The following is a 25,370-nucleotide window of genomic DNA, read 5'->3' as shown; positions in this document are numbered from 1 at the left end:
CTCAGTCTGTTCACTCCTTTTGAAAGGGAACACTGCTGCTGCCGCATCAAAACTGCGGCACTCGCACCTCCAGCGAGGCCCCGAAGTTCAGAATCCCCTCTGCTGCTTGGGCTGAAACATGATGGTTTGTCCACCAGCCTTAAAAGACGTTCTCCAAACTCCAAGAGTATATTCCTATTATCCAACCACCTCCTCCTTCGTTGAAACAGGCAAGTGTCTGAAATGTGTGAATTATGACAACCAACATGACACCTCTTGTTGCGTGTTTTCCCTTCTGAATAATGACTGCGTGGTGGTGACTTATACCAAAGAAGAAGGACAAAATATATTGGAAGAAGACTCAGTATCTCTCAGGCACACGTTAGCACTCACTTTCCATGTTCTCTCCACTTTTATTTAATACTGTGCTATCTTTCCTGCACTCTCTTTTCGTGTTTCATGCTCCATAGAAGAACACTTTTTATTCAAAGAAAGGAAGTGATTTGGATCAACAAACATTGCCAGAGACCATCTCCCCACAAATCACTCAGTTTTTATGAAATAATCGTTCCATCTAATGAAAAGCAGCCTAAAAAACCATTGAAAATGAGGCATCCAAGTACTTCTTCCTGTGAAGCCATAAAGTTTGATAAATCACACTGAAAAAATCCCCACAGTATTCACATCTGAAATTCAATGCTAAGCAGGCATTCTTCAGATAGGGGTTACAAAAAGAGTTTTTCTGAAATGGCCTATTTTTACCCAGATAGTCATCATTCCTGCTAGCAAAGAAACACCCCTCCCCCAAAATGTCTACTGAAACTTCAACTTCAGCTGAACTTTGACTTCAACCTATTAATTAAAAAGCCTAAGCCATTAAATATGAAGCTGGTATCTTTTTCAATTACAGAGACTTCCTTTCTCGGTTTGCTAATACCTCAGACACTCATTATAAAGAGGTCACACAGTGTTATTATGCCAAAACTCTACACCTCCTCATTTTATGCTTCAATTCAGCAAACTATTTACTACCTGTTTGAGAACTCATGCCTTAATTCCACCAAATGCTCATTTCTGTCCATTTAAATGTCTGTAACATGAGCTTCCTTACTAAATGAGAACCCAAGTTGCATTAAAACGTAGGCTTTTCAATTAAACATGCTCGTTACTGCTGCTGGATCTCTCCCTGCTCACCACACCTTCCCCTGCCACCTGCATCTCATCATTGACAAATCCAGTCTTGAAGTTATAAATCCTCACAGACAAGCACATGGTTTTATTTCGCTTTACAGTACACATACTGTGTGTCTCATTCTGTCTCATCCTTCTCAAACTTTCAGCAGCTCTTTATTTGAACAAAACTGAACACACACAAGGAACAGGAACCAGGCTTGGCTTCAGAGCACCCAAGGGGGGGGTCCTAAGCGCTCTAAAAAAAAAAATCTAGCACAAATCTTAAGGGGCTTGATCCACAGCCTGAGTCAGTGCAGAAGCGCTTATCCCAGTGAAAGCTGGGCACAGCGCCAGATAAAATAATGATGATACTCAAGATGTACAGAAACTGACAGTTTGTTAAACATAGAAAAAGATACCAAATATCTTTACAAACACGCCTTAGTCTAGTTAAGACAACACATTTCCCATCTAGCTGGGTAAGAGTCAGAAACCTTACCTGTAGCACTCTATTCATACTCCTTTGAGTATGGAAGCACCTGTAAAAACTTCACTTCTCAGCTTAAAATATTCTTAGAAATACACCAGCAAGGTTTATAAAAATCAGTGGTCATACAAAGCTTTGAGAAAACAAGGAGTGTTGTAGCACTGCGAAGAAGACAAAGCAATTAAGTTTTCACTAGTTTATTTAGCATTTGGCAGGGACAGTGCTGGAAAATGCCTCCCTAATAAACCCAAAGCAGCACTTTTAACTGTTCCACGGACTGCTCTGAAACAGTTCCAGAGCTGTCTGGCTTCTGCTCAGCAACAGCACATGGCCTTGAACCCAGAAGCCTGCATTTAGCTCCTCCTCATAGGAAATGCTGGCCAAAAGGACACCAGTGCATACCCTGCAGTTATATTTTAAATACAACGACCTTTCTCACGGACAGTTCAACCAAAGCTGCCAAGAACTAAGATAATCTCAACTAAATATTAAAGCCTATAATGTAAATGCATGGCATCAGGCCTATCATTTCTTAAATCGGTCTGAGTTATGATTGTTAAGTTCTATCTTTTTGACTTTCACCTCAGCTAAGCAGATATCCTTAATTTAACTGAGAGTAAGGCAAAGGCCAGTACCTTATCAGGAACCCCACATATAACTTCATTTTGGGGGTTTCAAGACTTCCTCTCCATGGGTTATGAATGGCAATCATGTACACACAAATGAAGACGAGTGGAAACAAGATTAGATCTTCAATTACAGAATTATTCTCACTTTTTTGAGGTTTCTAAATAGGTCATCTTTTTAATATTTGGGCAATGACAGTGAGATACATTCTGTCTCACGCTTTCTCTGCAATTCATCAACAATACACATCACTAAACAAGAAAAAATTACTTTTAAAAAAATGGGATAATACAGAACATGTATTTTAATTTAATTTTATAACAACATCTTGTCCCTTAGCTATGATTTTTTCCTCAAGTCATGAGGCTGTGATTTACCTGCAACTCCACGTAAGATGGGTAACGTGCTGAAGTAAGATGGCACTGATAAAACTGCAGCACATGCAATTTTGCTTTCGGAAACACCAAGAATTTCCACAATCAAGTCAACTGCATTTTGCTGCAGTCTAGAAAGTCCTGAAAAAGAGCAAAGACGATTTATGAGGGAAGCCTTTTCCTAAGAACAGCAGACAGGGATGGAGACCCACTCTTCCTCTTCTAGGTCAGCTCCCTTCCTTGCAGTAGCCGTGCATCAGGAATTCAGATTTGGCCACAGCCCAGACCCAACACATCACTTTATGGTAACTATGCTAATATTAGAAAAAAACAACCCCAAATAACCCACAAGCCCTCTCAGAATTTTATTTCTGATTCCTATATTGCAATTACAAACACAACTACTTCTTTAGCTTACTTTCCACTTGCAGTAGGTGACTAATTTACCTCAGTAATAACTTACACCTCTGTGCAGCAGGAGTCCTCTGCTCTCAACTGTTCAGAGATTTTTCTTCCCCAATTCTCCTACTCCCCCTACGCGAATTTTCTTCCCTCTCATCACCCCAACACCCTGCACAGAACTCCATTTCGAAACCAACCAACCCCAGAGAACCACCTCAAAGCTTGGAGAAAATTCAACAGCCACCGGCCTCCTCGTGAAAACCACCCCCCTGCCCCCTCGCCTTCACCTCGGCCACCCCGGTGGGCGGCACGAGTAACACCTAAGCACGCAAGCGACGAAAAAAATGAGCGGGGAAGAGGGCGGAAAGGATCTACCCGGCTGGTTTTTATTAGAAACGCCACAGAAATACACCTGGAGAAGGGGCAAAGCCCAGACGGGCACCGCCTGCCGCGCCCACCGCCGGGCGGGACGCCCCCTCCGTCCCTCAGCAGCCCCTCAGCGCCGGCTCGTGACCCCGGGCGTGGCGGGGAGCCCGGCGCGCGCCGCGCCACCCCCCGCGGTGCGGCGGGAAGGGGCGCGCGCACCTGAGGCGCAGCGGCGGCAGCAGCGGCGGCGGCGGCGGGGCCGGCCGCAACTCCGCCCCCCCACCGCGGGCACCGCCTTCCCGAGAGACCGCGGCAGCCGCGGGGGATACCCGCCTCCCCTCAGCACGCTCCACCGCCGCCGGCGGGCGGGAAAGCGGCCCCGCGCTCTCCCTGCGACCCGCGGGGGGGAGGCCTGCGGCGTACGCCCCCCCCGCCTAGCCCCTGGCGGGGCGCGCTCCCCTCAGCGCTCTCACAGGCTCGCACTGCGCTTGCGCGCCGGCCTCCCGCCGCCGTTAGCGCACGGGGCTCCGCCCCCCCCCCCCCCCCCCGGCGCGCAGTGCGCAGGCGCGCGGCGAGGCCGCGCAGGGGGGAGGGGTTGAGATGAGCGTACTACTCCCCAATATGGCGGACTTCGACACTATCTATGAGCTGGAGGAGGAGGAGGAGGAGGAGGAGTCCGAGCCTGTGGTGCGGAGCCAGGAGCTGCCCCGGCCCCGCGACGCGCCGGATCCCGTAGCGGTACGGGGCGCCGGGCACATCACCGTGTAAGGAGCGGGGGCGGGCGGCGGGCAGGAGGCGGCGTGACAGGCCGGTGTGGCGGGGCGGGGGCGGCGGGGGGCCGGGCGGGAGCACCGTGCTGGTCGGCGACCCCCAGCTGCCGGCGGCACGGTTGCCCGCTGGCGGTGCCCGGAGGGGGTAAGGACACGAGGAGGGCTGTGCCCCCATCCCTTTCTGCCCCCAGCCTGCCCTCCCCCGCGGATGCGAGCCGCCCGCGTTACCGTCATCTGTAGCCCTGCTTCCCCCCCCCCCCCTCCGTCACCTGTTTTGTGAGAGGAGTTTTGCTTTTAACGTGTGAAAACGGGAAACTTGCTATTTCCCACTAGCTTGAGGCAACCCAGAGTCATGAAGGAGCAGCTGAAGTTCACTTGGCTGTTCGGCGCAGAAGCAGCAGCAGCTCCTCAGCCCTGCCAGTCCTGGGTGTGCTTCTTTTCCCAACCAATCCGTTAGATAAAAAGTAAAGGCTGCACGATGCGAGGATGAGCAGCCTGTTCAGACAATTTCACCGTGACCCTTCTGTGTCTCAGCGGAGCCGTGGAGCCCCCACGCTGCACTGCAGAGGAGGCACATGGCAGTGTTGTAGTTCATCTGCTCCGAACTTAGTTGTGAGTTTGGTTGGGGTTAAGCGTTTTTGTCATTAAACTGTTACGTGAGCCAGAATGTTTACTACTTGTTTAAACAGTTGGAACAGGAGATGAGCGAACTGTGACCTTACATGTAATGTTTACTCTTAGGGATTTTCTTATACTCCTGCAAGTGGAGGAATTAATATAACAAAGTACATCCCTGACAAGTTCTTGGTTGTTACATTCATTTTCATGGCAGGGAGGGAGGTATTGCATTTTTTTGTATTGTGGAGATCCAGCAAGCTTGTGTTGCTTTGGGCCTGACTTTGGATTGCATAAAAGAATGCACATTTCTCTCTGTAAATAGGTGCAGTGTGATCTAGCTGCCTGCAGCAAAAACACTGGGTGGGGAAGGCTCATCCTAAGAGAACTAATGTTGGATTTGATACTGTGTCCGTCATGTAAGTCCACATCAGGTTTGCATCGAGCTGGTGCCAGTGGGTAGCTGCTCTGCTGCACCGCAGCGTATGTGCTTGTGTCGGTGGAATCTCTTTCTGTCCTGACCCCAGGTAGCGTGTGGCCTGACTCACGGGGGGTTGGAACACAAGCCAAATGATCAGAATACCACACACCCATCTCATTAGTTACCTGGTTTTAAGCACTAAGCTGGAAAAAAAAAATTACACACTTATTTGCTTTGCCTGCCGTGATGCTTTCTGTGTATTAGTGATGTTCCTTAAAGTTCCTTCTTGGCTCCAGCATCTTTTGGGGATGAGCAGGAGCGTCTCCAAGAACTCTTGTCAACTAGTGACGGCTACATCAAAAGAAAGCAAGTCTTGTAAGTGATGTGGAAATCAAGAGCTGGCATACGTGCTCTTGTAACTACCTGAACTGTATTCCCACCTGCTTTATTTTCCCTTTCTTCCCCTCCTCCCAGCTCTCTTCCTGTAACAAGTGTACCCACCTGAGTGGTAGAAGGCAGCTTTTACCAGTCCCTGATGTATTTTTAAGTCTCCTTGTATTGATAAAAACAGTCAGTGGATGTTATCAATAAAATGCGAATAAACCCTGGACACTATAGTATGTAACCCTAACCTCCTTATTAAATGGGGACTATTTTGCTTCCTGAAGAGTTTCTGGTTAGTGTGTATCAGCTCTGAAATTCTGTCACCTTTTGATCACACCAGTGATGCTGCTTTTGAAATCAGTTGCCTTCAGAAGCAGCCTGCTCTAGTTACTGAAGTGAGACACGTCACTGAGTAAAACTTGTGTTTGTTTTCTGAACCTGTCTGGAACATTGCTGATAAAAATTTCTGTCCTGACAAGTCAGACACTCTGCTAAAAAAAGGGAAACAGTTATTTTTAAAAAGCCATTGTTTTCCTTGGATTTTTGTTTCAGGTGCCTTCTCTTCCTCATCTGACACTGGCCTTCTTGGATGCTTTCGGTGTGTAGAGAAGGGATAATTCTCTCGTTCCAGGGTCGTCTTCTGGTCCGGCTTTTCATGTACAGTCCTCTTAGAAAACTCCCAAGTTAGTGGATTGAAACTGTATATTAGTTTCTTGCATGAGAGTTTTTATTCTTACGGCCTTGTCAGTGAGCTGCTGACCCTAATGGAGTTCTGCCATATCCAACAATACTAAATATAAATTCCAAGAATCTTCTGAAGGTTTTTAGCAGGATCTTGCTTTTTCCACTGACTTTTGCTAACCCTTTTACCCCTGTGCATGGTAAGAGTGATCACGTAAAGTGTATTTGTTTTCTTTTACTCACAGAGAGAGAATGTCCATGAAAGTGGTTAGCAAAATTTATGCTTATCTTGTTCAACGTCTTTCGCTCTAAAAGATTCTTGCTTTGGAAAACTTAGCAATAAATATGACTGACAATTTTCAGAAAGGTTTTGAATTTTAGCACAGAGAAATTCCTAGGACCTGGTAAATGCCTTTGCTTCTGAAATTCCATTTTAATGAGTTATAAACCCATTGCTGTTTTTTGCATAGTCAGTGTGACTCTGGTTGGTGTATCCAAATATCTGAACACAAACTTTTTTAGTGAAGACTGAGTCATATGCCCACCAAAGCGACGGCAATAACATCCAAAAACAGAGCAGTAAACAAACTCTGACTTGGTTATAAGTTTTTATTTATCTGGTGCAGTGTTTCTTTATCATTAAGTCCATATGGGTGGATAGTAATGAGGTAATGCAACGGACATTAAGCATGTTTTTGCCCTTATTATGCAGCTTGAGATTCCTGCTTAAGTCTGTGAACCTCCTAGCTTTGGGTGCAGGTTAACTTTTGTTATTCCGCTGTATTTTCTGTAGGAGTGCCCCAGGGATCCACAGCCCAGGTGCTAATGGAAAGCGTATCGTCATCAATTGGGGAAGAGCCAGGTGCTCTCAGTTGTGATAAGATGCCATTTGATTACAGTCTGATATTACTCCATCTTCCACATACTTAAAATAGCAAATGACCTCAGCCTTCTGCTGGTTACCAAACCCTAGTTTTCCACAACATCATCCGTGGGTAAAGACGCTCCTCAGTAGTTCCACTGGCTTCGTGGGGAAAGAAATGTTAAGTGCTCAGGGAGATTTCAGCTCAGGGCTCTTGATGAATGTTGTCTTTATTCCCTGGTGCTGAGCAAAGCTTAGATGACACCTCTGAAAGAACAGTGGGTAGGAGCTGTTCAAGATGGGTTCAGCGTACCCTGGGTCAGGTGCAGGGAAAGGAGCCGTGCTGAAGGGAGGCTGGAGGGCCTGTGGCACGGGAGTTGTTTAACCATTTTAGCTTGTGTAGTCTGGAAAGACTGATTGTTATCTATAAAATACAGCAGTGAGATAAACGAGAATGAAGCGCTCTTTAAGTCAAAAGAAAAAAGAAGGTAGAGCACCTGTAAATATGTCTGTTCTAGATGGGAGAAAGTGTTTTCCAAAATCTTCCTGTTTCACTTCTGGGGACAGGAGACCTTACTTCCTTATGCTTTGTAGGCTAACGGAAAGAATCTTATGTGATGCCTGTTCCAGGTGGGGTTTGCAACTGATAATTCAGGTGTTTCAGTCTTTAATTTGAGGGGTTTATGACTAGATCTTGTTGCAGCTCCCTATGACAAGTTGCGTTCTCCCCGCTTTGCAAATGGGGGAAAATGAGTTGATGGGACTTCTCCGATGCCATAAATTGAAAGAGAGAAGGAGAGACAGAGGAAGAGAAAGAGAGGTCATCCTAGTTCTGTTCCAGTGTTGTGGCCTGTAGGAAACAGTGCCTTGCTTTGAGAGATACTTGTCATCCAGCGAGAAAGTTGCGACGGAGGTATATGGGTGACGTACCTGGGTTTCTAAATGTTAGACTTCAGGCAGCCTTCACTGAGGAGCCAGAGAACTAGCGCAGAAATAAGTCGCCACCAACTCACGTTTTGAATGATTTAAAGGACAAGTACTGGAATTTATTTTACGCAGTGATTTTAAAATATAGTCAATTTTGGAAGACTTCGTAGGCCAAATCATGCTAGATCGTTAGTCTGTTGTAGAAAGTCTGATGAACTTCCTTGTCTCTTAAGACTTTAAGTCTTAACTTTTTTACATTAACACCTCAGTACTTTTACAAAGTTGCTTGCAAAGCTGTAGAGCTGTGCAACATTCTGCTTTAGCGTTTCTAAAAAAACCTATTATTTGGTTCAAGAATTCCCCCCCGACAGAAGTTTAATGTTTCTGAGCTATGTGGTAAATCACCACGAGGACACTCTGTAAAACTTCCAGAGCTGCTTTAGCAGAGCGGTGCTAAAGGCCGTCGGCGATGCGCAGCAGCGTCATGTGTCATAGTCCTGTTCCCAGTGCAGTCAAACCCTTTTCTAGTCTTTTAGCCGTTTGCAGGTGTCCGTGCAAAAAAGATGCATTTCTGTAACTGAGGTTTCTTGGATGTGTTAAAACTGAATGGAATGTTTTGGCAACTGATAAAAGCTTCAGGTTTTAAATACGTTTCGTGACTTTATCAGCCTTCAAATTTAACGTAATAAAATAAATTGTGGCCTTGTATTCTTAATAGACCTAAATCAGAAAGCACTAATTTCTGTTGTTCTTTATGGGAATTGGTGGTGCAATGGGAATTCTAATGAGTATGTGTGACCCATGAGATAAAAGACACTACTTAGGGCTTAGGAAATTTTTGAGCTATGAGTTGTTGAAGGTCAGAAGAGTATTCTGGGGAAATGCTAGTGCACGGGGGGGGCTAGGTTTTGATTGTTTCTTTTTTTTTTTTTTTTTTCCCTCTTGCTGTTTCCTAGGCATCTGCTACTGCCCACTGTAAGGGTTAGTGTTCTGGGCTAGGTGGGCCTTTGGCACGATTTAGTGGAATTACTCTGTTATATGGGTGGAGTAAATAATTCTGCAGTATTAGCTGAACTTTCCAGTATTTCATTTATCTGATTGCTACCACTTTGTGATTATTTCAGGTGGTTTCATTGCTGATATTCAGAAAAGTCCATATTCCTCAAAACAAGCTTGTGTATGTGTTTCATATCGTTAGTCTTTTCTGGATTTTTTGTAAAGACTGAAAAGATTACTTCATTGCTCTTCAAGCTTCCTTAAAAATAAATACATAGTGTAACAAAACTGGAAAGATTTCAGCTTTGAAAGAAAAGCTACAGAACGTGGAGGCTGACTCACCAGATTGCGTTCACAGAGAATGGAAATGTGCTTCTATGAGTAACTTTTGTGCTTGCCTGAAATCTTACTGGGTTTACTTTGTGGGTTTTTTTGTAGCGCTAATTTAATATCAAGGCTTTCCAGTTCACTTGCATAGGCAGCAGCCCGCGTTGTGGTCATGTTCAGTTCACTCCTTTCACTTCTAGACACTTCTCAGTGAAAATACGTTGAATGGAACGAACGCAAACGGGTGACAATTGGTTGTAGTGCTTAGAGTAGCTGAAGAGACAAAGGTTGAGACACATTTCAATTAAGATCTACTCTTTGGGGTTTTTTAAATGTTATACACAACTAATGCTCCAATATGCTGCTTTTTGCAAGAGTCCAAGGTCTGACATCAGCCATTGAAGAACTTGATTGGACTTCTCCAGTATTGTTGACAGACGTTTTCATTAGCTTACTGGGTTTCTAAAGACAGCACAAGTTCTTTTATTATGCTTTTCTCTTCTTTAAGGTTTATTTTACATTTTTTCTCTACTTCAAATTACACTGCCAAGTTTGGATATCTGAATTACTACATGAGCACACAGGGGACTGATTGATAATGGCATTTCAGCAACACTAGTGTTTGCTCAAGCGACCAGTAAGGAGTACTTCAGGTGTCCGTTTGAGGCAAAGCAAATTCTCTCCAGGAGGTTTGTTTCTACAATAAGTAGTACAATACCAAATATGTTCGAGCTCCTCTTTTTGGCTGTGATCCTTTTGGGTTTTTTTATCTTTTGTTGTTGTTGTTGTTGTTTTGAACAAAAATACTCAGGAGATAGTTCAGCAGAGCTGACAATGAACTTGATGTACAGTATATTTACCTTTACAGACAACATTAGGGTGTGTTCAGAGGTAAAGGTCGCAGCTGAAAGGCCAGCCACTGTTGTATTTTATTAAATCACTGAATTGCAAAGGTTAAAGATTTCTAGTAAGGTGGAGGGAATGGTAGATCAGAGTTCCCGTTCTGCAGAAGCTAGCAGGTTTAGCATCAGAGCTTAGTTAACTTCACGCTTTAAGTAAAACTAACACGCTTTAACTAAAATAAAGTCGGGTCAGCCTGCACTGTCAGTGTCCTGCTGATCTGCAACACTGGCTTTTTGGAAATCTCTGTTGGTTCAGTGGTTTTGGAGCTAGTGGTAACACAGGGTTTGCAAGCAAAGTCGAGCTCCCTGTGGGTTTCAAGGGTTATAATGAAGACTTGCCTCTTGCTCAAAACCAAAAACGCTTCAGTGACAAATAGTCACAGTGATACCTAAGACTTAATTTTCTTGAAATTTATAGTTATTTTAAAACTAGTCTTTGCGTAGGCTCTTGCATGAGAGAGTTTAACTCGGCTCAAAGCAATCTTTTAAAACTATGTCATCATAAATTTCGAAGATGATGATGAATGGGTTCCTTATAACTAGCTTTCTCTGTTGCATGTGAATAAATTGCATGATTAAGAAAAATAGCAGCAAAAGGAACCTAGTAAAACTGGAATTTCATAGCTGGAGGTTTTTTCCTTAAAGAAAGCAAAGCCTGAAACTTACTGCCATCTGATTGTGAACGAATTTTTGCGCTTTTAGTGACTTGGAGGTGTGGAAGTAAGGCAACAAGCTGTATTTCTGTGTCTTGTAAGTGACCCTATGAATGATACACAAGACCTTATGCAACCTTAGATTGAAAGCTCATGAAATAATGTAAATGTAAGGGCAAAAGAAATTAATAGGGTCTTTTTAAGTACAAATTCTATTACTTTTTTTTATTAAGGGAAACAAAGTAAGTTAGGTGGAATATATTTTGTTTGTCTCTTTTGTTTTCAAGGTTTGGCTTGAGCAACAAGTTTGATACAGAATTTCCTTCTGTTCTGACAGGGAAGGTAAGTGTGAGATTAAACTGTTCTTTTACATGGAAAGATCCAGTGCATCCAGTGGTTTCTGTGTTACAAATCCGTGCTCGTGAATCCAGGCCAGCCCTGCACTGAGGGCTCTTGAATTACCTGTGTCCTGTGCGAACGGGCTGGTTGATGACCAGTCTCTGCAGTGTGCTCCGAACCGAGGAGAAACGCTTGGCAGCGCTTGCTGTCGGTACTGACGCCCCAACCACAGAAAAGCCCCACATGGAATCAAACTGTTTTCTACATGATCTACAGGAAAGCAAGGCTCGCTTAACCTTGCTCTGTAGATATCTGGAGTTTGTGCTGCCTCCCGTGTCAATTAAATCGTTTCAATTACTACATCTCTCTTTTTAATGTGTCTGTGAAGCCTGGAGTTTATAGTTAGACAGATCTCTGGAAGAGAATCTGTTTTGTCTGAAGCTTTAAGGAACAAAACGTTATAGTGTTAAATCTACAAATGAAGTAGGTTTTTTAGTACGTTTTTGGAAATACAGTAATTGTTTAGTTCTGAAAATTAGTGGTGACCAGTCTCTTGCTTTCTCTGGAGTCCTGTCATCTTATTAAATGTGAGTTTAATAAATATTCATTTGTAGCAGTTAATGAGATCTTGTAACAGAATTCTTGGTTATGGTTTTAATTTTTTTCATAGTTGTAGTATTGTTTTTTAGACTCTTAAATTTTTAATTATTTTTTTTTTCTTTCTGCTGTTTCACTCTCTAGTGCTTTTCTTTTGCTTCATTTTGTATTCCCCTTGTGTATCTTTTCCAGAATTTGTGAGGAAGAAGTTTATTTGGCTCTCAGTACTTTCTCTGATGTCATACCGTACAGCTACACTCCCTCTGCAGCCTCTTGCAGTAGCTGTTGAGTCATGTTAACAATATACTGAAATGCAGCTGGATGGTGTCTCCCGTTCTGCCAAATCCATCTGGGGTTTTTCTCCTTCACTTTCACCCCGGAGTACGATGAATGAAATACTTGTGTTGAAGTTGTCCAGCTTTTTTGACAGCAGTACAGCAGAAAAGCAGGTTGCTGTTCGGAGTTTTTGATTATTAAAAGACAGCCTGGGAACTCTGGCCTTGCTGCAGGATCTCACTGAGCTCAAAAGAAAAGTCTTGCTGCTCCCTATGTGAGGGCTGGCGATAACACCATTTGCCTTTCACTGCCTTGCATGTCTAAGGTTTATTCTTCTCTGCAGAGCTCTTTCTGATCACTGAAAAGCCACAGAACACTTTTTGAAAATAACCATTCTTATGTCCTTTTAGTCAGGTTGTAGTTTGTTATAAATGAGCCTATAGAAAAGACATAGCAGGAAATGCTGAAACTTAATTGGATTATATAGTTGCCTCTCTTTCTGTCTGCCTAAAATATATGTGTGTGTGTGTGTGTGTGTGTAAAAAAAAAAAACTAAAACAAACCCAAACCGACACTTTTTAGTATGAGCATCAATGCCTGTCACATTTTCCACTTGATTGTCCTCCTCTTGTTCAGTCGTGAACGGAAGTTTAATTTAAAGTTCACACGACTGCTTGGACTTCAGAGAGGAAGTTCTACTCGGCATCTCCCCTCTTGTTCTATAGCTCTAATCGGTGGCAACATAAATCACACGGGCAGGGATTTGCTGTGTATAGAGATGCTGCTTCTGCTGAGAATCTTGATGTCCTCTTACCTTTTTCTCATATGTGGATTTGAGGGGCTTTCTGAGTAAGGAGACCTTGGAAATAAATGAGTTCCCTTTTGTGAAGTAAACACATTTTTTTACTGCCTGCCACACACTGCCGTGAAAGAATTTAAAAACCGCAGTTGTGGGGTTTTTGGTTTTTAATACTTTAATGAATTGCAAGAAATAAATCAGCTGCTGCTTCCTCTGGTTGTGGCAATCAATCCCCTGTATCCCTATTGGAAACGAAAACTCAAGTCAATGTTTTCCAGTAAGAAGGTTTTCTTCCAATACCCTGATAAATAATTCACAATAATAAGCGTTGTAGTCAGTTGATACACCACTTCAAGATCTTTCACTGCTCTTAAGATACAAATTGGTACTTCTTATGCAATCAGAGTTTATGAATAGCATAGCAACTGTTTATAGTAACACGCTGTGATTAAAGTGTTTACTATGAACTTGCGTTAGTACCCAGCTCGTGGAAGGCAATGTCGTACCTTGTTCAGAATGTCTGTGTAACATTAAGTTTAGTGGCTTTGTGAATGGATATTAATAATACATCCCGCCTGCTAATGGAGTGTAAGAGATGAAGCCATTAGGCGGGCTTGATAGATTTCTCTCTGGCATTGTTTTTCTTTTTAATAAATGCAGATGAAAATGTAGGTTTTTAAACACACGATGAAAATCTATCCAATGCGCGATAAAAATCCTAAACAGATAAAACTGCCTAGCTACACCTTTCTCCCAGAAGCACTAACTTTTTGGATTTATGCTGGTGTGTAGTCTTCAGAATTTGCTTAAGCTTCCTGACCCTCGGTTTGCCCATCTACATGGTGATGGTAGTAAACTTTCTGCCAATTTTTTTTTTTTCCTTTTTTTTTTTTTTTAAAAAAAAATTAAAACACCCCTCCTTCACCCACCTCCCCCACCTCCTTGTCTTCCAGTTTTTACAGAGTCTGGATAGTTACTGCAAATTAGCCTAGAGCTAAGATGCATGTAATTACATCTTAAATATTTGAGATGTGTTCGTTGCTTTTTAGAGGAGAGGTGAAGTTGTGTATTTGAGGATAAAACATAAACAATAAAACAATAAAGGAAAGGAAAATACCAGATAGGTCAGATGTTGGGCCTAGCTAATTCAGCTAGATTGACTTAATATTTATCTTGCAGGATGAGACATAAGCTTCACCTGGTTTATAAATATTGAGCTAGGCTTTCAAACAGTGCATTCTTTTCGACATAGTATTTCAAGAAGAGAGTTGGCTACACGTAATACAGAGGCAATATTTAACTTCTGATAATGTGGTTGGACTTCAGCCTAAATTTAAATTCTGTGTGCTACAGTTTTGTAGGATTTTTAATTCTTTTAAAAGAAGCATTTAAACGCTTTTAACAAAATACTCCTCATGATACGTGGCGCACTGGCACACAGTGCTCCAGGTGACAAGGTGACAGAGGCAGTGAACCTTAAGGAGGCAAGTGGCGTTTCCTGCCCTGATCTTAAAACAATGAGGGTCCTATACAGAGCTTACTGTGCAGTGCAGGGAAATGTAAGCCATAAAACGTCGTCTTGGTATTGTGATCCCATTGCAACATGTGATTGATAGGGTTTGTGATCATGATGATTGAAGGAGAAAGATCAGGCCTGCTGGGCTTTACTGGTTCTCTTCCTGTGTTTGTGGATTCTCTTGCATCCTGTTGTAAAATATTATGACACCCACTCCTTTCCTTTTATGTTGGTTTTTGTTTTTTGGGTTTTTTTTCCCTGCCTTAAAGACCTAAAAGAAACTAATGTCTCTTTACAAGGTGTACTGCACAGCCAGGAGCTATGTACTTATCTCATTCTTTTCAAGACCCAGACAGAAACTCTCCAAGAGACTTTTCAAAATTACTCAAAACTAGACATTCTTAGGGAGCTTTCTTTGTGCAGGAGGTGCTGTTAATTCTCTATTTGTTTGAAACACATTAGTCATTTCATATGAACCTTTCAATATCGGTACCTGCAAGAAAAGTGAGGTTTAAAATTATGCCAGAAAATCAACAAAGTTCTTTGGTGACCGTTTCATTTGGATACCGCTTCATTGTTAAATTGGAGCAGTTATTTTAGTTACAGATATTTCATTCTTTGTCGCTGTGTAACAATGCTTAACTGTTACTGAGCTCTAAACTGAGAGCAACAAAACTGTGTTTTGCTTCAGTTTATCACAGGATGAGGCTTATCTTGGTCACTGGTTCCTTTACGTTCAAATGAAGATGTGTCGTTGACTGACAGAAACAGTTATTGTGATTTCGTTTCCTGAAGGGAGAAAAATACCCAATAGTTTGGCTTAGCCAAAGCCATCTTAAGTAATTTCATCTTACGTTGCAGCTGAGACTCACCTTGACGTGAAAGTATTCGGTGCGTTAGCAGGCCGTAGTGGTGCTTTCATAATACCATGGGAAGGTGAACATCATACCCAAATTTCTGAGAGAAGTCTTCTCTGCTTCTTGGTGGCATCCAAAGTTGGTTTCTAACGCAGCCATTGGCAGTGCTGTGCTCTGCAGGAAGGAAGGTACTTCAGGTCGTTCTTACGAAGTAGCATCAGCCAGTTAACCTGATGGGAACGCTGACTCCCTTAAAAGTAGCCCAGAAATAGGGAATCTCACCACCCCAGTGCTTTCTCGTTAGGTCCTAAATTTTTCTGCCAGCTGTGATCTAAGGATCCGGTTGGCTTCATGTTGGAGGTCATCACTGATGATGAGGTTTCTTCATGTTAAACTAAATTCTAGGCTGTGCGATTCCATTGTCTTTGGTAGGTTTGTGTCGCTGCATTTTGGGCTTGGGGTGTGTTGTTGTCAAGGTCCAGTAAACTTTGTGTCTAATAGAGAAGGAAACACTCTTTTCTTGGTGGGATTCGTTGCAAAAGTACTAATGGGGTCAAGAAAAAAAATGTCTTTTTATCTTTCAAATAAACAGAGTGATAGATGTACAAATCTCAAAAGACTTACCAACGAAAGGGCCATTCGTGTCTATAGAAGTGTTAGGGACCTGTAAACTTCTGAACGGTTGAGGACGCCAGGTTGTTAACGTACGTCATCGCCGCTCGCTTTGAAGCGCGGCTGGCTGCAGAAGCTGTCCAGTGTTACTCGTGCTGCGTGCCACCAGCCCCGTGGCACTTGACTACAGAGCGTTCTCACGCATTGAGGATGGAACGGTCTTGCTCACGGGCATCTGATATTTGTGGTGTCCTAAATATGAGAGCTGGTGTCGGCAAAGAGATCTGTAAAACCTTCTGTTTCAGATACATGCAAGTACAGGCTAGTTTTCCACACTACAACGTGATTTATTTTTTTTATCTCTTCATTGAAAATGTCCCAATACGTAGGATCTCTTGTTCCTTTTTGCCATTTTCATTCTTTCTTACTTTTTTTTTTTTAAACTAAGGTGTCTGTTGTAATATATATTTAAATGTTAATGTTCCAGTCAGTCTAAAGAAAATTTTTTGACTTGCTCCATTTGTATATGTGAAAAGGATTATAAGACGGTCTATTTGATATGGCGCAGGGGTGGGGAGGAGCCTCTATAATTGCAAAAGAAATGCTTTCTGTGTGCTTATTAATTCCTGATATAGCATAATCACAATGTTAAAATATTCTTATATTTTGATACATGTATTAGTGTTCTTATATTACTAACTGTAGGCCTGGCTTCTGTACAAATCCAGATGACCTCTGACTGTACTGCATGGTGATCTGAATGGCCAGGAAACAGATGTTATATTTATTTACTCCCTTTCCTGCAATGTTTTGATGAATTTAGCTCTGGTGAATGGGTGGAGGTAGCAGAATCAGGTCCTCTCCGTTTCCTGTCCCATGGTTTTGCTTCTTTGGTGAAAGGAGTCTTTGTCATTAAATCTTTTGTTGTTGTTGTTGCTCTTGTTTGCAGAGTCAAATGAACAGAGCTGGGCTTGCTGGGTTGGAAGGATTGTGTAGTAGTTGCACAGCGTTGGATACAGACTAATTCTAGGGCAGGTTTTTTCTTCCACGCAGCAAGTAGTTAGGAAATAGTTATTTTTTTGAGTTGTTGCGCCCGACTGGTGAAGTCTATCGAAGTTGGATCTGACTTTTCTTCTTTGCGCATTCGAATGCTGGATTGTGTTGCAGCTGAGAGTGCCATCTTGGAGTCAATGCTGCGAATCTGTGCTTGACGTGGCAGATAGAAGTTATTTAGGTTCTGTAGAGAGATGAGAGGGCATGTGAATAGGTAAGTGCTTTCACTCTTTTGTAAGAAACACGCTGCTATCAGAGAAGGGCACTTACTTCTGAGAGAAGGTGTGTTTTTCCACTGTGACTGCAGTGGCAATATATCAAAAATATTGAGTAAGTCCTGCTGAATATTCCTTAATTTACATAAGTTGTTTTTCAACAGCGAGGCTTTATTCATAACCCTGTACGAGATGTGTTTCTCTGCCTTGAATATAATCCAGTGTATGTCTTTCCGGGCTTCCCTGTTTTAGGAAGCAGCCACAAATGAAGTTGTGGCCTCGTGTCAATAGGGACCACTTTAGGAATTTGTTTGTGGATGAAAGTCCACCTTCAGCCAGGCACAATGTAGACCTGCAGCGGTATGAAATTCATTTGGAGAATATTATCCTTTTTTTCGATGTGACACACAAGTGTTTCTGCTACGAAGCTGCCCCACATTCCCTTGGAGACCAGAGATCTGTCATCTCCCACTTTTTTGGTCAGCGTAGCCACTGTGTATGTTGCACTTGTTTCCTTGGGGGCCACTATGTTATCAGGACAATTGGTTTATTAATGGTGCAATAACTAAGGATGAGGCCATTCATCTAAGCGAGGTTTAGCTTTTTAGTGCAAGTTTTTGCAAAGCATGCACCTTAATTGGTTCCAGGAAAGTGACTTTCCGTGCTCAGCGGGTGACCAGTGATGGGGTCGTATTGTAGAATGGTATTATGTTGCATTTACACGTTAACCTGTAGAGGCAGTTATTGAGAAAATACACCTGTCATGGCTTTCCACTGAAGTTCAGCACTTCTGTTGCAGGTTGCCCCAGAAGAATTCAAGACCAGCATCAGTCGTGTGAATGCCTGTTTGAGAAAGAATCTTCCTGTCAATGTAAAATGGCTGCTTTGCGGCTGTCTGTGCTGCTGCTGCACGCTGGGCTGTAGCCTGTGGCCTGTAGTCTGTCTTAACAAAAGAGTGAGTACATCCTTCATCCTTCTTATTCTGCTTGCTTTGCAGTTACTGATAACTTTATAGAATGTTTGATAGTATCACCCTTTTTTTGCTTCGCTTGCATTGTTCTCCATTCCTTAGAAAAGAGAAAAAGTGTTTGTTAATGAAGGAAATGATACCATATTACCAATTGAATTAATAGTTTTAGGAATAGCTAATCCCATCTCCGTTTGAAGAACAGGATGGAGTATATGATAACAGAAATTTCCAGGATTTCTAAAGGCCTAAGAATTGAATTAAATGGCTGCAGAACTGGGCATTGACCTTCGAAGACTGCCTGAGCTGGAGGAAGAATTACACGCACACACCTCCCAGAAGAAATATTTTTTTTTAAAACAAAAAATCACGTTTTTTCTGTAAAAGTTAGCATAACATTTCAGAGCTGTGGTTTATTTGACGTATTTTACAGTGCTGTTTCTATTAAGAACACGCACAAATTTGCTTTCTATTTGGGAAGTTTAAAGACTTCCCTTTATTTATTTTCAACAGAAAGTTGACAATTCTTGTAATCAGGTCCAAAGCAATAATTCTAAAAAGCACTTTAGCAGTATCAGGTAACCATGGTCCTAATTACCTCTGTGGTTTACATTTGGAGTCGATTTATCACAGCAGTAAATGTTTAGAAAGTCCGTAAATAGACACAGCGTAGTGATATTCTTTGCAGCTACGTAGTTCGTAAGACTTGTAGCCATAAAATGTTATTATCCACAAATGTAAATAGGATGTGGGTGCACTAGGAAAAAAAAATCTCACACTTGTCAATTTAATTACAGGAAAAGATCTTAAGTAAAAATCTATTAAAATAATACTTCTGGCTTTTGAGAGTTTGTGATCTTTGATAAAACAAACTGAAAGCAAAAAAAAAAAACGAGGAGCAGGCTTTGCTTTTCAGAGAAAACAGAAGAGAAGCGTTTTGCCAAACTTTCCAGCTTGCTCGAGAGAATAAGTAGCATTGACTGGCATTGAGGTTTTGGTTAAAAAAGATGAAATGCACTGAACGGACAATACATTAACTTGCGGAAGAGCTGATCGCTGAAGTCTGTATCACTAAAAAGTTGCAGACTCGGTTTAGCTCATTTTAACTGCCTTTATAAACATTATTATTGCAAAGGAATATGCTTGAGGGATACAGGTGGAATATTTGCAGTTTTAAACCCACATTTAATATTCTTGTGCTAGTGGAAATCAAAATAAATGCCCGTGTGACGTTGTGGTGTTAATGAAATTCTCAAGGGTACAAATAACATGTACCGAGCGGGCACAGGGAAGATCACGTTACTCCTGTGGCTGTGTGTGGATATTAGAGCGATTTGATCACTCCCAGGTATAAGGTTCTTAATTCTCTCTTGGGGTGGGTTGAACCCAGCCAGCAACTGAGCGCCCACCAGCCCTTTGCTTACTCACCCCCCGTCCCCCCAAGCAGGATGGGGGAGAGAATCAGGAGAGCAAAAGTAAGAAAAACTCGTGTTGAGATGAAGACGGTTTAGTAAGTGAAGGAGGAAAAGGGGAGAAAACCCTCGTGATGCAAAGGGAAATCACTCCCCACCTCCCGGCAGCAGACGGCTGCGCAGCCTGTCTCTGGGCAGTGGGCTACTGGGGAAAGAGCAGCCGCCGGTTTTAGTGCTGAGCCTGGTGTTACGGGGCCTGGAATATCCCTTTGGTCAGCGCCGTTCAGCAATAGCCGAACCACCGATGTGGTGTCCCCGCTGCTGTCGTCCTGCATCTAAACCACCGCACACCGTACACGCTGCTGTGAAGAAAATGAACTCCAGCCCGGGCAGTCCCCGTACGCTCCTCTAGGGACACAAGGCATTATGGGATCCAAAGGCTGACTGTGAAACTCAGACGGTTGAAACAGGAAACAACATGTACTTTTTACTGCCAAGAATGGCTCTGTCAGTGGAAAAACTTAGAAAGAAGGTGGCTTCTCCACCGTGGGGTCAGGACTGGATAGCTTTGTATCTCTTTTTAATGCGATGGCGTAGCTCACCTACCGTTATTAGCTTTAGCATGGAAATTGGTGGATGGGACTCTGTGGCATACCATGCAGGAACTAGAGTAGATCATCGCAGTGGTCTTTTTGTGACCTTAAAAATCGCTGAAACTCCAAAAATCTTCTCCTCTCCCACAACTGTGGCAAGAGCAGAACACGAAGGTCATGTGCGCTTTGGTAGCCAAGAGCTGAAAATACAGGCAGTGTTTGTTGCGAGCTGGAGTTCTGCGGTGGTGAGGTTTTTTTCAGGATTCAGATAAACAGTTACATTAGCAAAATCTGGAAATTACATGTATGTAAATTACGTGTTGTCAGTAGACCTCTTGTAGCGAGTGCAATATTTGGCCAAGAAAATGTGGGAGATTCTGTTTTGTTGGCTTGGCTAGGGTAGGTAAAATACGAAATTTAAAAGAATCTCTTACGAAGTAATTGAATTCTGGGAAAGTTGCAGTTGTAAGTTAACAAAAACCCTGTGGGTTTTGGTTTGGGGTTTGTTTTTGTTTGTTTGTTTTTCCTGACAAAGGTCTAATGTTGAGGAGCGGGGAGTCGAAGTGGCAGGACTTCCATTTATAATTTGTCTTTTGCTTGATTCTGCTTTTGTAAAACTAATTGATTTTAAATTAATCTTAAGCCAGAAAAGCAATAGTGTGATTCTTCTGGATGAGGCTGGCTGCTGAACCATTTATAATACAATTTTGACTTACTTTTTAGACTAGAAGATCAATTCAGAAGTTATTAGAATGGGAAAATAACAGACTATATCATAAGGTAAGAAAAGTTAGAGTGCTTGTTTTTTTTCAGCTTTAAGAATAGTGTGGGTTTGGCATGTAGGCATTTTAGAGTCCTGTTATAATTCCATACTTTTTACTGGTCTTAAAACCTGTGTCTGAAGTGTTCCAGATCCTAATGATCGGCTATTGCTAATGCTTGTTACGTTACTTGTCCAAACAGTGCTGTGGTACGCGTTAATCCTTTGATAATTATCTTCTTAGCTTGGTTTGCACTGGAAGCTGAGTAAAAGGAAATGCGAAACTAGCAATATGATGGAATATGTAAGTATTACTTCTGTCACTTACTTGGTGTTCAACATAACTGGGGATTTAGGGAGAAAATCCTTAACTTACTAGGCTGTCACCCATCTGAAAAAAATCAGAAAAACGTGCAGTTGTGTTTGATGTAACGCCCGTGAAGACCACTCGTAACAAGAGCAGCTGTGGCGTATGTTGAGACTTAGAAATTGTCTCCACCCAACATGTTTCCGTTCCTAACAATTCCACGTTGGCACCACAGGTGCACTTGTTTGGGTCTGTAACTTGGAACGAGGGAGCCCCCGGGGGACTTTGTGCAGTGCTGTGATTCCCACACCACTCCGTAGTCCTTCACCGCTTAATCCACCTTTTCCATTGCTGTTCGTAATTACTTTGATTTAAATTATCTTTGTGCAGAAGTACTGCATTTTTAGAGCAGTGTGGGTTTTGTCTAGGTCTTTATTGTTTCTTTTTTGCCTGCTCTGAACTTCATAAAGTTTCAACCCAGACAGACAGTCCCTTTAGGAACGCAGAATTCTAAGTACTTCTGTGGTCCTACTGCTCCCCCGTCCACTTTCATGTATAGTCGTGAAGATTATGTGGGCTTGAAGAAAAGAGGGAGTGACCCCAAAAAAGTCAGGCATCCAGAAGCCCTGTATCTCAAAATGGCTGAAATCTCTGCTTACCTTCTGCCCCGTATAGAGTGTCTCAGTCTTACCTTAGCTATTGTTGCATGGAGATTGTGCTGAAGGTTTGAACTCCTTGGTGACTGTGTTTTGTTCTTGTCTCTTTCCCTTCTTCAACAGGTAATACTAATAGAGTTCTTACCAAAATATCCCATATTTCGACCTGACTGAGGAACAGCATTCGGTCTTTTCGTGTTACCTGTCATTTTCTACCCTTAGTGCCTTGTAGATGATTTTGGAAAGAAGATGGTCTACTTTGCTGTGACTTAAAAATGTTCTTCAGTAGAATATCTTCCTTGCTATGTTACATTCTTTTGTTAAGAAGAGAACAATTTGCACATTTTTTTTATGTTAAATGAGGCTTCTATGTTGCACTCTGAATTTTTACCATGAACAATAACTGATATAGTTGCCACTAGGGATCTAACATCAGTGCTGCTTAAACTTGTTCTGAGCATGCTGCCTTATTAATTTCCCTGTTTGCTGTCCTCAAACGTGCATCCTAATGCCATGTCATACGATATTTCATTCTAAATGTCGCAATCCTAGAAACCCTCAGTAGAACCGTCCAGGTAAGCGTCTAGTAGTAATGATTTTAGTATAACTTGCTTGCATAGGACTTGCAATCAACAGCACTGGTTTCGTCCTGCACTTTGCAAAATCATCATTTACGTTAGGGGGTTAATTATTTTACCCACTCTGGATTTGTAAATATTGACTCTTTGCATAATGTAAAGCGTGGTATGCCAAGGTTTACAGAATGTAATATAGCTCTTCTGACATTGCCAACAGTCCGACATCGGTTTCTCCATGACATTTGCTCGTGTCCCTCTGATTGTATAGACCCGTTCACGTGCTGTTCTCATGGTAAAGCCATAACGAGTTTGTACATACTATCAGATGCGTAGGGCTCAGTTGCACTTTGTTTAGTAAATGGATGAAAAATGCATAGCATTTCTGTCTTTTCTTTTTTTCTTCATTATTTCAGGTGTTTGTAGCACCTGAAATAGGAAGCTTAAGTACTGTTCACCTTTGAAGAAGTTGCATTTGTGGGGTCGGTGGTGGCTGCTATAAGCAAAATATCCTAAAGCCTCTTTTCAAGTTAGGAATATATGGATGTCAAGTTTTGTTTTGTTTTGAAGGAAGGAAAGAAAAAATGTTTCCGAATTGGAGACCTTCCTTACTAAGGAGAAAAATTTGGAAGAGCCAAATCAAAGCTGAAGTCGGTTTTGTAGCATGATACTACTTCAGCGTTTTAACTGTTAAGTGACACGGCGTCCTCTCCAGGGGACATGAATTTTATCGAAGTCAGAGTGGCGTTTCAGACCACGCTGCTGGAAGTGGATCAGTTGAAAGGGTTCGTGCGTATGTTCTGGCATTCAGGCTCAGTCTGAAGAGTCACAAATGCCTTGTGGAACTCACAAGTATTTTTCGATTCTTCCCTGTGTGCCTGATCTCAGGGAGGGAAGTGATGGTGGAAAAACTTCCTGTAACGGCTGGCCCGAGCAAGACCACTTGATAATAGCCAGCAAATGCAAATTGATGCAAGTTCCCTCCCTTTCCTAACTAGAAATAAGAAATGGGAGAAAAAAAACAGCGGGGAACTGGGTATCTGCAGGTTGTGATGAATGTCATCGTCAGTGTTCGGGCATTTCTTTGCAGCAACTTGACTCCTTGCGACATCATCCCAAGTTGCTTTTTAGTTTCAGGGGGACTCGGGGTTTCCTCTGGATGTATCTGCATCTCTGCAGCATGCGATGCTGTGTTAAAACACCGCGTTTGTGAGGCCGTTGCACGCGCGGAACCACAGGAGGTCAGGTTTCCTGTAGGCAGTGGTTACAGAAGGCCGGTTTTAGGCGAGTTGTTCCTTCAGATTCTGCGCGGTCCTTACGGCGCAGCCGAGCAGTGCCGGACCCCAGCGTTCTGAAATCTGGATACTGAGTGCAGCGGCTTCGTTTGACTGGTAGGCTGGTGCCAACTCACTCTGCAATGCATTTGTAACACAATGAGTAAAAACTACGGTGGAGTTTGAATTTAACATGAGCTACGCTTTGCAGCTCAGATCTGTAGCGCAGAGCCAAGCAGACTGTTCTCTCCAATTTAGTTTCTTAGGATGAGTGTTAACCGGAAGCAGAGAAAATACTTAATGGCAGAAAAATGCAGTGTAAACCAAAACTGAAACAGCACACCCGGTTCTATTTATTTCCCTTATTTCTGGAGTAAATGAAAGGAGCTTAGCTTCATTAGCAGAACTATGGGAAGTTTCTTACTTGTTATGCCAGAACTTTGTTAATGATTTTCTTTTTTTGTGTAAGAAACTCTGGAAATCTCAGCAGGTTCTTATTTTCTTCTGTATGTGACTCTATTTTCAAAATGTTCTTTTCCAACGGAGAGAACAGGAAAGCTGAATGAGAGTCCTAGCCATTGCCAGCGGTGAATGCTGAGCAGTCCTCCGTCTTGCTGCTAAAAGAAATCCTCCTCAGTCTGTGCTGACTTCATCCCTTTCGCTTCAAAATTTCTCAACCGGGTTTGTCTCGTTCCTGTGAAGCCCAGAGAACACCCCAAGCCCAGAAGCCCCCAGTCCCTCTGGGCTGCTCCCGGGCTGTCCCTCGCTGCGATACCACCAGAGCTCCAAGGCAGGACGAGATCTCGGCTTCGCTTTCCCACCCTCAGCCCTTTGTCCCCTTTCCCGGGGGCCTGGCCGTGTCCCGTGCCGCAGGCTGCTCTGCCCACAGCAGCTCATCTGCCCCGGCTCTCCCGGGCACCGCGAGGCACTTAAGCATCGGAGATTGAAGTTTACATTGCAAGTATGTAAATTCTATATGTTTCACTTTGTCCTTAATTGTTAATTGTATAGGCTTCAAACCAGAAGGGTCTGTTCTTTTTGTGTTTTAATAGACATGTGGCCATAAAGGAGCTGGTAAAGAGTATGACGGCCAAAATTGCCATTTACAGTAAGCTCCTTTTAATAAGTAGATAAATTTGCATTAAAATGCAAAGCCAGCATGCAGTATTATATTTGCATCTGAAAGACACAGGTTCCGTAGCACATTTAAAGAGGAAGGCAGCTGTTAAGTACTGCAGGGAACTCCTTGCGCTTCTGTTCTGCCTACAGGTTCTCCTTTCCCTGGGCTGTCCTTTGCTTTAAGGTAAAGACACTCAGCGGGTTTTCTGCCTCACAAGACCGAAAATCTGATTTTTGACAAAAAAGAAGTTGGCATGAATTGGTAAACTTAGTTGTGGAGAATCCTTGTCAATTGGAGAAAGAATTGGTAGTGATATAACGGAGATTAACGCTAGCGAAGTGTGGTGGGATGGTAAAGAAAGTGCCTCAAGTGGTTACAATGAAAGAGCAGAGAGTAAGGAGAGAAGGGAACTAGTAACAGTGGTGTGAGGCTGCAGCAGGTTTTTAAAAGCAGGTACTGTCTACCAAATCAATGTTTGATTTTTCATATAAACACG

General features: G+C 42.6%; 1 protein-coding gene across 1 annotated transcript; it reads left to right on the top strand.

Moving 5' to 3' along the window:
- Positions 1-4,008: 4,008 nt before the first annotated feature.
- Positions 4,009-22,857, top strand: CHIC1 (cysteine rich hydrophobic domain 1). Its single transcript, XM_086469768.1, has 6 exons — positions 4,009-4,172; positions 11,234-11,288; positions 18,010-18,165; positions 20,906-20,962; positions 21,187-21,246; positions 22,029-22,857. Exons 1-6 carry the CDS (start codon positions 4,009-4,011, stop codon positions 22,077-22,079), a joined length of 543 nt encoding a protein of 180 aa, XP_086325894.1. The 3' UTR covers positions 22,080-22,857.
- Positions 22,858-25,370: the final 2,513 nt, after the last annotated feature.

Source organism: Leptosomus discolor, chromosome 9, assembly GCF_034619465.1.
Source record: "Leptosomus discolor isolate bLepDis1 chromosome 9, bLepDis1.hap2, whole genome shotgun sequence".
In the NCBI taxonomy this organism is placed as follows: domain Eukaryota; kingdom Metazoa; phylum Chordata; class Aves; order Leptosomiformes; family Leptosomidae; genus Leptosomus; species Leptosomus discolor.
This window is presented reverse-complemented; position numbering and strand designations above follow the sequence as displayed.

Bases quoted from the DNA above. Each gene is read 5' to 3' on its own strand.
- CHIC1 (XM_086469768.1), top strand. From the start codon at position 4,009: ATGAGCGTACTACTCCCCAATATGGCGGACTTCGACACTATCTATGAG. The intron at 4,173-11,233 runs GTAAGGAGCGGG...TTTGTTTTCAAG, and splicing joins GGCGCCGGGCACATCACCGT to GTTTGGCTTGAGCAACAAGT. The intron at 18,166-20,905 runs GTGAGTACATCC...CTTACTTTTTAG, and splicing joins TAGTCTGTCTTAACAAAAGA to ACTAGAAGATCAATTCAGAA.